We start from the raw sequence: 12,976 nt of genomic DNA, 5'->3' as shown, positions 1-12,976 counted from the left end.
TTCAAAATAATTCAGGCAGGAAAAAAAACAATAATTCATAAAAGCAGACAAAGACTTACAGGGTTACTTATGTATGACTCCTTGTAGTTCCTCTGGTTTATGCGGATAATACCCTGGGGAAAAAAAAACTATTACTAGTAATAGTTTCACAGTATGACAAATTTGTTAAGTAGTTTGAGGTCAAAGAATTCAAAGTGGCACATTTATCAGTCATAATATAAAACAATGATACAGCAGAATTAACAGTTTAAGTAAGATTAAAAAATGACTTGGTCACTGTATAAAATATTTGAAAACAGTAACTTGTGAGCCCCTGAAGAGGGGCAGCAGCCTTTTCAGTAGTTGCAGGGGCAACAGTCTGGATGATTGACTGATCTGGCCCTGTAACACTAACCAAAATGGCCTTGCTGTTGTGGTACTGTGAACGGCTGAAAGCAAGGGGAAATTACAGCCGTAATTTTTCCCGAGGGCATGCAGCTTTACTGTATGATTAAATGATGATGGCGTCCTCTTGGGTAAAATATTCCGGAGGTAAAATAGTCCCCCATTCGGATCTCCGGGCGGGGACTACTCAAGAGGACGTTGTTATCAGGAGAAAGAAAACTGGCGTTCTACGGATCGCAGCATGGAATGTCAGATCCCTTAATCGGGCAGGTAGGTTAGAAAATTTAAAAAGGAAAATGGATAGTTTAAAGTTAGATATAGTGGGAATTAGTGAAGTTTGGTGGCAGGAGGAACAAGACTTTTGGTCGGGTGAATACAGGATTATAAGTACAAAATCAAATAGGGGTAATATAGGAGTAGGTTTAATAATGAATAAAAAAATAGGAGCCCGGGTAAGCTACTACAAACAGCATAGTGAACGCATTATTGTGGCCAAGATAGAAACGAAGCCCACGCCTACTACAGTAGTACAAGTATTTATGCCAACTAGCTCTGCAGATGATGAAGAAATTGATGAAATATATGATGAGATAAAAGAAATTATTCAGGTACTAAAGGGAGACGAAAATTTAATAATAGTCATGGGTGACTGGAATTCGACAGTAGGAAAATGAAGAGAAGGAAACGTAGTAGGTGAATATGGATTGGGGCTAAGAAATGAAAGAGGAAGCTGCCTGGTAGAATTTTGCACAGAGCATAACAATCATAGCTAACACTTGGTTCAAGAATCATGAAAGGAGGTTGTATACATGGAAGAACCCTGGAGATACTAGAAGGTTTCAGATAGATTATATAATGGTAAGACAGAGATTTAGGAACCAGATTTTAAATTGGAAGACATTTCCAGGGGCAGATGTGGATTCTGACAACAATCTATTGGTTATGACCTGTAGATTAAAACTGAAGAAACTGCAAAAAGGTGGGAATTGAAGGAGATGGGACTGGAATAAACTGAAAGAACCAGAGGTTGTACAGTTTCAGGAAGAGCATAAGGGAACAATTGACAGGAATGGGGGAAAGAAATACATTAGAAGAAGAATGGGTAGCTTTGAGGAGTGAAATAGCGAGGGCAGCAGAGGATCAAGTAGGTAAAAAGACAAGGGCTAGTAGAAATCCTTGGGCAACAGAAGAGATACTGAATTTAATTGATGAAAGGAGAAAATATAAAAATGCAGTAAGTGAAGCATGAAAAAAGGAATACAAACGTCTCAAAAATGAGATCAACAGGAAGTACAAAATGGCTAAGCAGGGACGGCTAGAGGACAAATGTAAGGATGTAGAGGCTTATCTCACGAGGGGTAAGATAGATACTGCCTACAGGAAAATTAAAGAGACCTTTGGAGAAAAGAGAACCACTTGCATGAATATCAAGAGCTCAGATGGAAACCCAGTTCTAAGCAAAGAAGGGAAAGCCAAACAATGGAAGGAGTATATAGAGGTTCTATATAGGGGCGATGTTATTGAGGACAATATTATGGAAATGGTATGGAATGGAATGGAATGGAATGGAGGTAGATGAAGATGAAATGGGAGATATGATACTGTGTGAAGAGTTTGACAGAGCACTGAAAGACCTGAGTCAAAACAAGGCTCCAGGAGTAGACAACATTCCATTAGAACTACTGACAGCCTTGGGAGAGCCAGTCCTGACAAAGCTCTACCATCTGGTGAGCAAGATGTATGTGACAGGCGAAATACCCTCAGACTTCAAGAAGAATATAATAATTCCAATCCCAAAGAAAGCAGGTGTTGACAGATGTGAAAATTACTGAACTATCAGTTTAATAAGTCACAGCTGCAAAATACTAACGCGAATTATTTACAGACAAATGGAAAAACTGGTAGAAGCCGACCTCGGGGAAGATCAGTTTGGATTCCGTAGAAATGTTGGAACACGTGAGGCAATACTGACCCTACGACTTATCTTAGAAGAAAGATTAAGGAAAGGCAAACCTATGTTTCTAGCATTTGTAGACTTAGAAAAAGATTTTGACAATGTTGACTGGAATACTCTCTTTCAAATTCTGTAGGTGGCAGGGGTAAAATACAGGGAGCGAAAGGCTATTTACAATTTGTACAGAAAGCAGATGGCAGTTATAAGAGTCGAGGGGTACGAAAGGGAAGCAGTGGTTGGGAAGGGAGTAAGACAGGGTTGTAGCCTCTCCCGGATGCTATTCAATCTGTATATTGAGCAAGCAGTAATGGAAATTAAAATCCATGGAGAAGAAATAAAAACTTTGAGGTTTGCCGATGACATTGTAATTCTGTCAGAGACAACAACAGACTTGGAAGAGCAGTTGAACGGAATGAACAGTGTCTTGAGGGGAGGGTATAATATGAACATCAACAAAGGCAAAACGAGGATAATGGAATGTAGTCGAGTTAACTCGGGTGATTCTGAGGGAATTAGATTAGGAAATGAGACACTTAAAGTAGTAAAGGAGTTTGGCTATTTGGGGAGCAAAATAACTGATGATGGTCGATGTAGAGGGGATATAAAATGTAGACTGGCAGTGGCAAGGAAAGCTTTTCTGAAGAAGAGAAATTTGTTAACATTGAGTATAGATTTAAGTGTCAGGAAGTTGTTTCTGAAAGTATTTGTATGGAGTGTAGCCGTGTATGGAAGTGAAACATGGACGTTAAATAGTTTGGACAAGAAGAGAATAGAAGCTTTCGGAATGTGGTGCTACAGAAGAATGCTGAAGATTAAGTGGGTAGATCACATAACTAATGAGGAGGTATTGAATAGAATTTGGGGAGAAGAGGAGTTTGTGGCACAACTTGACTAGAAGAAGGGATCAGTTGGTAGGACATGTTCTGAGGCATCAAGGCATCACCAATTTAGTACTGGAGGGCAGCGTGGAGGGTAAAAATCGTAGAGGGAGACCAAGAGATGAATACACTGAACAGATTCAGAAGGATGTAGGTTGCAGTAGGTACTGGGAGATGAAGAAGCTTGCACAGGATAGGGTAGCATGGAGAGCTGCATCAAACCAGTCTCAGGACTGAAGACCACAACAACAACAACAACAACAACAACTTGTGACCTCCTAACACACAGACCTGAAACTATCTTACTTGAAAGATTTAATACAATTTTAAATTACAATCCAAAAATGTGATGTTACTATCAGCAAAGAGGAACCCTGAGTGTATATTTAGGCCAGTGTATCAAAATTTATTGCAGTTTCACTATTGCTTTTAATATCAGAAATCTCAGAGTAGTATCTTAAGCCATAATGAGAGACTGTAGTGGATGTTTGCACTCTTAATAATTAGCATTTTGGCACTATGAATCACACTTACCCAATTTTAAGTCTAGCAATATGTTACTTTTTTCTAGATATCAATATAATAGAGGGAAACATTCCATGCAGGGAAAAATATATTTAAAAACAAAGATGATGTGACTTACCATACGAAAGCGCTGGCAGGTCTATAGAAACACAGACAGACACATACATACACACAAAATTCAAGCTTTCGCAACAAACTGTTGCCTCATCAGGAAAGAGGGAAGGAGAGGGAAAGACGAAAGGATGTGGGTTTTAATGGAGAGGGTAAGGAGTCATTCCAATCCCAGGAGTGGAAAGACTTACCTTAGGGGGAAAAAAGGACGGGTATACACTCGCGCACACACACACACATCCATCCACACATATACAGACACAAGCAGACATATTTAAAGACAAAGAGACTCTTTGTCTTTAAATATGTCTGCTTGTGTCTGTATATGTGTGGATGGATGTGTGTGTGTGTGTGTGTGTGTGTGCGCGCGAGTGTATACCCGTCCTTTTTTCCCCTTAAGGTAAGTCTTTCCGCTCCCGGGATTAGAATGACTCCTTACCCTCTCCCTTAAAACCCACTTCCTTTCGTCTTTCCCTCTCCTTCCCTCTTTCCTGATGAGGCAACAGTTTGTTGCGAAAGCTTGAATTTTGTGTGTATGTATGTGTCTGTCTGTGTTTCTATCGACCTGCCAGCGCTTTCGTATGGTATGTCACATCATCTTTGTTTTTAAATTTACTTTTTGCTAGACTTGACAAATATGACTTGATGTTTAAAGTGACTCAAAATATAAAGTCTATAATGGAACACTACAAATAATTGGCTAAGTATGTGTTCTATTTGATATACCAGTATTACTATGGAGACAACAGAGCCAGTATTGTTAAAGTGATTTCCCTCAATCCAACAACATTGCAGTAGTGGAATGTGAAAAACAAATTACTGGGAGACACTGTAACGCAGGATGAAGGGGTGGGAAGAATGGTCAGCAAAATATATAAGCAGTCAGTGCCGTCCTGACAAGAAATGCAACAATTCAAAATCATTTTCGAATGGCTACACTATGGAGCAATAAAACGTAACTACATAAATTAGTGATTAGTATTTCAGCTGATACAACTACTTAAACAGCAACTTAACAAATATTTTGTAGTGTAAAGTTAAGGTAATTAACCTGTGGAAGTGAATTTTAAACACTTGCTCACTCTTGGCAAACAATTAATAACACTGTTCAAGCAAAGAGAACAGCTAGAATTCCTGGAGTAAAAGGTGAGTAAATAATAATAATACTTCCACTGCCTGCATTTTATAAAGATACATTGATCACCTTACTAGTTAAAGCTGTTAAATTTGATAGCATCCCCAAACACTTAATAATAAATACACATTGTTGACGTTCATGCACAGTCTGTTTTGTTGGATGTCATAAGCCATTCTTTAGATTTTACTAGTATCACTGGCAGTTGTAAATGATGAGAATAACATGAAAGCAGGAGGGTGGGGATGGAGGAGGGAAGACTGGCAAGGGGGGGGGGGGGGGGGGGGGGGGGTGCGGCATGCATGGGAACAGTAACAAATAATTAAAACATTTAGTTAATTTGATATCCTTACTGAATACCAAAGACCACATGAGACGTTTCTTTATCTTATTTTATTAACAGACAGTAGAGCTGACTTTTGTAACTATAGGGTGTACTTGTATAGTATTAGTTATCACTTCAAGAAAAATAAAATTGTTATGTTAGTGAGATTCTTTATTCTTTTGTTTATTTACAGGTACTTCACTACAGAGCTGACATGAAATGATATCCCTGTGTCACACTACCGCAACACACCATCAGAGGAGCCACAACAAAATAGCCACCTGGACTGACCTGACATTGCTGCAACATTTCCACTGCTGGTGAAAATGAATTACTGCATGGTAGTCCACTATATCAATGTGGGTTTGATCTTGCTCTTCTAGCTGTGTACTATGGTACTTTGACACAGTGATTTCAATGTGTAATAGGGCTACCGATGTGTGCAGAAAAAAAATCTACTTTTTTCATACTGATAATTAAAGTGTTAGGAATATCTCTCATTGCTTATAGGCCGGTTTTTTTTTTTTTTTCCTAATACGCCATATTCAGTCACAACATATTACTCAATTTTATAAATCTTACAGGAAAAGAGAATTTGAAATGTGAAGAAAAATGCATTTTTACAGCATTTTAATATCTCTGTTTCAGCAGAATTTACTTGAAGACATTATGGTTTCCATATACCTTTATAATACAAGGTGTACAACTTTGCTCCCGCCATTTTTTCCCCAACATTTGAGGTTTTAATGAAACAAACTGGTTACAGTCGACATAAAAGTTTTCTGGGTTTGGTATTGCGTCATAATGTAAAAAACTACTGCTGCTGGAGAAAAACCAATGTTTTGGCCACGATTGCAGCAGCCTTCTTCTGGGTCTAATGGTGCGTTCTAGCCTTGCAGTGTCCTTCATATTTTGTTGTTAGTGTTCACTGCGCATGCCATTACGTCATAATTTTAAAAAGGTAGTTAGTTTCATCAGTCACTTAAGGAAAAAGGAGAGGGAACTTTATTTTTAATAGGTAATTGCGGTGGAGGGAGAACGTGACCTCTGTTGTCTATTGGCTCTTGCGTAAGGTACCATGATTGGTGGTCACCGTCGAATGAGAAGTTTACTGCTGTTTACCAACTGCTGGACATCGGCCGCGCGGTAGTTGGTTACACATGTATCACTGAAAGTATTTTCCATCACTGGCTACTACTTTCTCCCATCTTTCGGACAGTGTATGAATCCCGCGTCGAAAAACTGTTCGCCTTTTGAAGCGATCCACGAACTAGTCCAACTTGTGACTTCTTCATGAGACCAGAAGTGTTGGTCAGCCAGGGCGTGTTCCATTGATCTGAACAGGTAATAGTCAGAGAGACCAATGTCTGGAGAATATGGCAGGTGGGGTAGGACTTCCCATTTCAATGTTTCCAAGTACGTTTTGACCTCTTTTGCAATGTGGGGTCGAGCGTTATCGTGCTGCAAAATCACTTTATCATGCCTCTCGCTGTATTGTGGCTGTTTGTCTTTTAATTCTCTGCTCAAACGCTTTAATTTCATTCGATAATGATCACCTGTGATTGATTGACTTTGTTTTAACACCTCATAGTACACGACCGCTGAGCTGGTCCCACCAAATGCCGAGCATGATCTTGGAGCCGTGAATATTCAGTTTGGCCGCCAACATGGAAGCATGGCCGGGATATCCCCATGATATTTTGCATTTAGGGTTATCGTAATGAACCTATTTTTCATCCCCGGTCACAATGCGATGCAGAATTCCCTTCCGTTTTTGCCTCTGAAGCAACTGTTCACAAACACACAAATGTCATTCAACATCTCTCAGTTTCAGCTCACACAGGACTCAAGTTCCTTCTTTCTGAATCATGCCCATAGCCTTGAGACATTTCCAAATGGCTTGCTGTATCACTCCCACTAATCGTGCCAATTCTTCTTGAGTCTGACGTCAGTCTTCACTCAGCAATGTCCCCAATTCTGCATCTTTGAAAACATTCTCTCTTCCACCACTATGCCGGTCTATGACGTTAAAATCACTGTTCTTGAAGTGTTGAAACCACTCATGACACATTCTTTCACTAATAGTATCCTTACCATAAGTACTTAGAGCATTTGATGAGACTCAGCCGCTGTTTTCTTCATACTGAAACAAAACGGTACCAACTCCCGCAAATGACGAGAATTAGGCTCGTAAATTGACATTCGCAATCAAGAATAACTTTATGATGCAGACAAAAATTGACCAATGTTTGAGTGAGATTATGTTGACCGAGGTCCAAGCTAACTGCCTGACGTCTGCGATCTGTTTCTTTCGACCACTACTTACTGTTGTCGCCACCTATCGGCAAATGGTTGAAGCAAAGTTGTACACCTTGTAGTAGCCCAAGAAGCAAAGATCATTTACTAGTTAGTATGGGATATATTTTTGTTTCACTGTTTTCATGTAATTCTTTCTTTTCCATACTTATCAACATTAATCACTTTGTGATACATTAGTGTAATATGTGACACATGAAAATTCAGCACCAATGGCAATCTTGACATGATAAATTATTGTCTGAATGTTTAACAATTGCATACTTCCATCTGACAATGTGTATGTTCTTTTTTTTAAAAAAAAAATTTTTAAAAAAAAAAAAAAAGTAGTAGTGTCAACTTCACTGCAATACTTACCTTAATTAGTGTACCATTCTGGAGTCCTTCCTCTATCTCTCTTTGCGGAAGGTATTTTTCAAAGCCCTGTGCTTTGTTGGTACTTTTTCGCGGGTTTCCATTATGGCCACTAAAATTTTAAAATTTAAGAACAACAGATTATTGAAGTAACAAACTGGATAAATATTTTTTGGAACTGACTTTATGGCGATACTAAATCAAATAGCAATAATACATTGAAAATTTAACACAGAAGCACATGTCATAAGTAACCTTCAAATAAACAGAGCCACAAACATTATGTTGTTTTAATTTGAAAATACAATTTTTTCAGTTTATTTGCAAATGACAGGAATGATTTAATTACATCCTTTTCTGCAAAGCAACGAGAGGCAATAGTTTTTACTATCATTCAAACTAGTCAGAGAGGGCACAAATAAGAGGTGTGTGTGTGTGTGTGTGTGTGTGTGTGTGTGTGTGTGTGTGTGTGTGTGAACATAATTATATACAGGAGAAACATTACAGGTCCATAATTTCTCTGTTTCAACGAGTGTGAACATGACTGTAAGAATGTGCTAGAACATAGTAAAATTTTATACTGTGTTCTACAGAAAATGATTCATTCTTTAACACAACCTAATTGGAAAATTTCACTCTGGATTAAGAATTTGATGTACATCAGAGTATTAATTTAGAGCGGTAGATGAGAGCATTATTATTCTCTACAATTTACAATTTTTTTTTTTTTTTTTTTTACCTTCTGGGAATTTTTACATTGGCTGAATTCAAATTATTTGTGTCTTACCTTGAGTAAATATGGAGTGCAAAGTCATCTGTGGTGTAATGGCCTAATCATGAAGGATTCTCATTTTAAAAAATCATCTAAATACAAATATTAACTGTGAGCTTTGTAACTTAAGTAGAGACACACAGTACAAGCCACTTTTATCAGTCCAGTAAGAGGTCATACAAATTGAGAAATCACTTATTTCATCCTCACTGTTTGTGAACTGGAGGTAAAAAGTGACACAATCACATCCCATTTGTAAGCAAATAGCCCAAAATATCTTATATAGAAGCCATAAAACATCAAGCAAGGCAGATGCAGCAAGCAGAAGAGTTCCACCAGTCTTGGATAGGCAAGCCTATAGTGTATACTACATGAGTGAGCATTGTCTTCAGTTAAGCTAGTACACCAAGAAGGACTTGCAAAACTTGCCTGCACACACCTCTGGAATAGGGTTATTGGTTTTCATCACATGCATTTGCACACATATACTTATGTATGTATGTCACTTTCAATGTGATGAAAACTTGATCACATCAATGGCATCTGGTACTCTGATGGTTCACGGTATGTAGTTGTTGTTGTTGTCTTCAGTCCTGAGACTGGTTTGATGCAGCTCTCCATGCTACTCTATCCTGTGCAAGCTGCTTCATCTCCCAGTACCTACTGCAGCTTACATCCCTGTGAATCTGTTCAGTGCATTCATCTCTTGGTCTCCCTCTACGATTTTTACCCTCCACGCTGCCCTCCAATACTAAATTGGTGATCCCTTGATGCCTCAGAGTATGTCCTACCAACCGATCCCTTCTTCTAGTCAAGTTGTGTCACAAACTCTTCTTCTCCCCAATTCCATTCAATACCTCCTCATTAGTTATGTGATCTACCCATCTAATCTTCAGCATTCTTCTGTAGCACCACATTCCGAAAGCTTCTATTCTCTTCTTGTTCAAACTATTTATCGTCCATGTTTCTCTTCCATACATGGCTACACTCCATACAAATACTTTCAGAAACGACTTTCTGACACTTACATCTATACTCAGTATTAACAAATTTCTCTTCTTCAGAAACGCTTTCCTTGCCATTGCCAGTCTACATTTTATATCCTCTCTACTTTGACTATCATCAGTTATTTTGCTCCCCAAATAGCCAAACTCCTTTACTACTTTAAGTGTCTCATTTCCTAATCTAATTCCCTCAGCATCACCCGAGTTAACTCGACTACATTCCATTATCCTTGTTTTGCCTTTGTTGATGTTCTTCTTATATCCTCCTTTCAAGACACTGTCCATTCCATTCAACTGCTCTTCCAAGTCCTTTGCTGTCTCTGACAGAATTACAATGTCATCGGCAAACCACAAAGTTTTTATTTCTTCTCCATGGATTTTAATACCTACTCCGAACTTTTCTTTTGTTTCCTTTACTGCTTGCTCAATATACAGATTGAATAGCATCGGGGAGAGGCTACAACCCTGTCTCACTCCCTTCCCAACCACTGCTTCCCTTTTTGTCCCTCGACTCTTGTAACTGCCATCGGCTTTCTGTACAAATTGTAAATAGCCTTTCGCTCCCTGTATTTTACCCCTGCCACCTACAGAATTTGAAAGAGAGTATTCCAGTCAACATTGTCAAAATCTTTTTCTAAGTCTACAAATGCTAGAAACATAGGTTTGCCTTTCCTTAATCTTTCTTCTAAGATAAGTCGTAGGGTCAGTATTGCCTCACGTGTTCCAACATTTCTACGAAATCCAAACTGATCTTTCCCGAGGTCGGCTTCTACCAGTTTTTCCATTTGTCTGTAAAGAATCTGCATTAGTATTTTGCAGCTGTGACTTATTAAACTGATAGTTCAGTAATTTTCACATCTGTCAATACCTGCTTTCTTAGGCATTGGAATTATTATATTCTTCTTGAAGTCTGAGGGTATTTCGCCTGTCACATACATCTTGCTCACCAGATGGTAGAGCTTTGTCAGGACTGGCTCTCTCAAGACTGTCAGTAGTTCTAATGGAATGCTGTTTACTCCCGGAGCCTTGTTTCGACTTACGTCTTTCAGTGCTCTGTGAAACTCTTCACGCAGTATCATATCTCCCATTTCACCTTCATCTACCTCCTCTTCCATTTCCATAATATTGTCCTCAATAACATCGCCCCTATATAGAACCTCTATATACTCCTTCCATCTTTCGGCTTTCCCTTCTTTGCTTAGAACTGGGTTTCCATCTGAGCTCTTGATATTCATGCAAGTGGTTCTCTTTTCTCTGAAGGTCTCTTTAATTTTCCTGTAGGCAGTATCTATCTTGCCCCTAGTAATATGTGCCCGTACATCCTTACATTTTTCCTCTAGCCATCCCTGCTTAGCCATTTTGTACTTCCTGTCGATCTCATTTTTGAGACGTTTGTATTCCTTTTTGCCTGCTTCATTTACTGCGTTTTTATATTTTCTCCTTTCATCAATTAAATTCAACATTTTTTCTGTTACCCAAGGATTTCTACTAGCCCTTGTCTTTTTACCTACTTGATCCTCTGCTGCCTTCACTACTTGATCCCTCAAAGCTACCCATTCTTCTTATAATGTATTTCTTTCCCCCATTCCTGTCAATTGTTCCCTTATGCTCTCCCTGAGACTCTGTACAACCTCTGGTTTAGTCAGTTTACCCAGGTCCCATCTCCTGAAACTCCCACTTTTTTGCAGTTTCTTCAGTTGCAATTTACAGTTCATAGCCAACAGATTGTGGTCAGAGTCCACATCAGCCCCTGGAAATGTCTCACAATTTAAAACATGGTTCCTAAATCTCTGTCTTACTATTATATAATCTATCTGATATCTTCTAACATCTCCAGGCTTCTTCCATGTATACAACCTTCTTTCATGATTCTTGAACCAAGTGTCAGCTATGATTAGCTATAATTAAGTTATGTTCTATGCAAAATTCTACCAGGCGGCTTCCTCCTTCAATTAAGCTAGTACACCAAGAAAGACTTGCAAGCTTGCCTGCACACACCTCTGGGATAGGGTTGTTGGTTTTCATCACATGCATTTGCACACATATACCTATGTACACTCCTGGAAATTGAAATAAGAACACCGTGAATTCATTGTCCCAGGAAGGGGAAACTTTATTGACACATTCCTGGGGTCAGATACATCACATGATCACACTGACAGAACCACAGGCACATAGACACAGGCAACAGAGCATGCACAATGTCGGCACTAGTACAGTGTATATCCACCTTTCGCAGCAATGCAGGCTGCTATTCTCCCATGGAGACGATCGTAGAGATGCTGGATGTAGTCCTGTGGAACGGCCTGCCATGCAATTTCCACCTGGCGCCTCAGTTGGACCAGCGTTCGTGCTGGACGTGCAGACCGCGTGAGACGACGCTTCATCCAGTCCCAAACATGCTCAATGGGGGACAGATCCGGAGATCTTGCTGGCCAGGGTAGTTGACTTACACCTTCTAGAGCACGTTGGGTGGCACGGGATACATGCGGACGTGCATTGTCCTGTTGGAACAGCAAGTTCCCTTGCCGGTCTAGGAATGGTAGAACGATGGGTTCGATGACGGTTTGGATGTACCGTGCACTATTCAGTGTCCCCTCGACAATCACCAGTGGTGTACGGCCAGTGTAGGAGATCGCTCCCCACACCATGATGCCGGGTGTTGGCCCTGTGTGCCTCGGTCGTATGCAGTCCTGATTGTGGCGCTCACCTGCACGGCGCCAAACACGCATACGACCATCATTGGCACTAAGGCAGAAGCGACTCTCATCGCTGAAGACGACACGTCTCCATTCGTCCCTCCATTCACGCCTGTCGCGACACCACTGGAGGCGGGCTGCACGATGTTGGGGCGTGAGTGGAAGACGGCCTAACGGTGTGGCGGGACCGTAGCCCAGCTTCATGGAGACGGTTGCGAATGGTCCTCGCCGATACCCCAGGAGCAACAGTGTCCCTAATTTGCTGGGAAGTGGCGGTGCGGTCCCCTACGGCACTGCGTAGGATCCTACGGTCTTGGCGTGCATCCGTGCGTCGCTGCGGTCCGGTCCCAGGTCGACGGGCACGTGCACCTTCCGCCGACCACTGGCGACAACATCGATGTACTGTGGAGACCTCACGCCCCACGTGTTGAGCAATTCGGCGGTACGTCCACCCGGCCTCCCGCATGCCCACTATACGCCCTCGCTCAAAGTCCGTCAACTGCACATACGGTTCACGTC

The 12,976-nt window shown here is 40.4% G+C and overlaps 1 protein-coding gene across 1 annotated transcript in view; it reads right to left on the bottom strand.

Moving 5' to 3' along the window:
• LOC124790100 (DIS3-like exonuclease 2) overlaps window positions 1-12,976 on the bottom strand; it is a 227,914-nt gene that overhangs the window by 197,320 nt on the left and 17,618 nt on the right. Inside the window, exons 3-4 of the mRNA XM_047257666.1 lie at window positions 7,986-8,094; window positions 60-113 (exon numbers count right to left, since the gene is read on the bottom strand). Of these exons, the coding sequence (XP_047113622.1) occupies window positions 60-113; window positions 7,986-8,094 (163 nt within the window). The remainder of the gene's footprint in view (window positions 1-59; window positions 114-7,985; window positions 8,095-12,976) is intronic.

The sequence above is a fragment of the Schistocerca piceifrons genome, chromosome 3 (genome assembly GCF_021461385.2).
Source record: "Schistocerca piceifrons isolate TAMUIC-IGC-003096 chromosome 3, iqSchPice1.1, whole genome shotgun sequence".
NCBI classification, from domain to species: domain Eukaryota; kingdom Metazoa; phylum Arthropoda; class Insecta; order Orthoptera; family Acrididae; genus Schistocerca; species Schistocerca piceifrons.
This window is presented reverse-complemented; position numbering and strand designations above follow the sequence as displayed.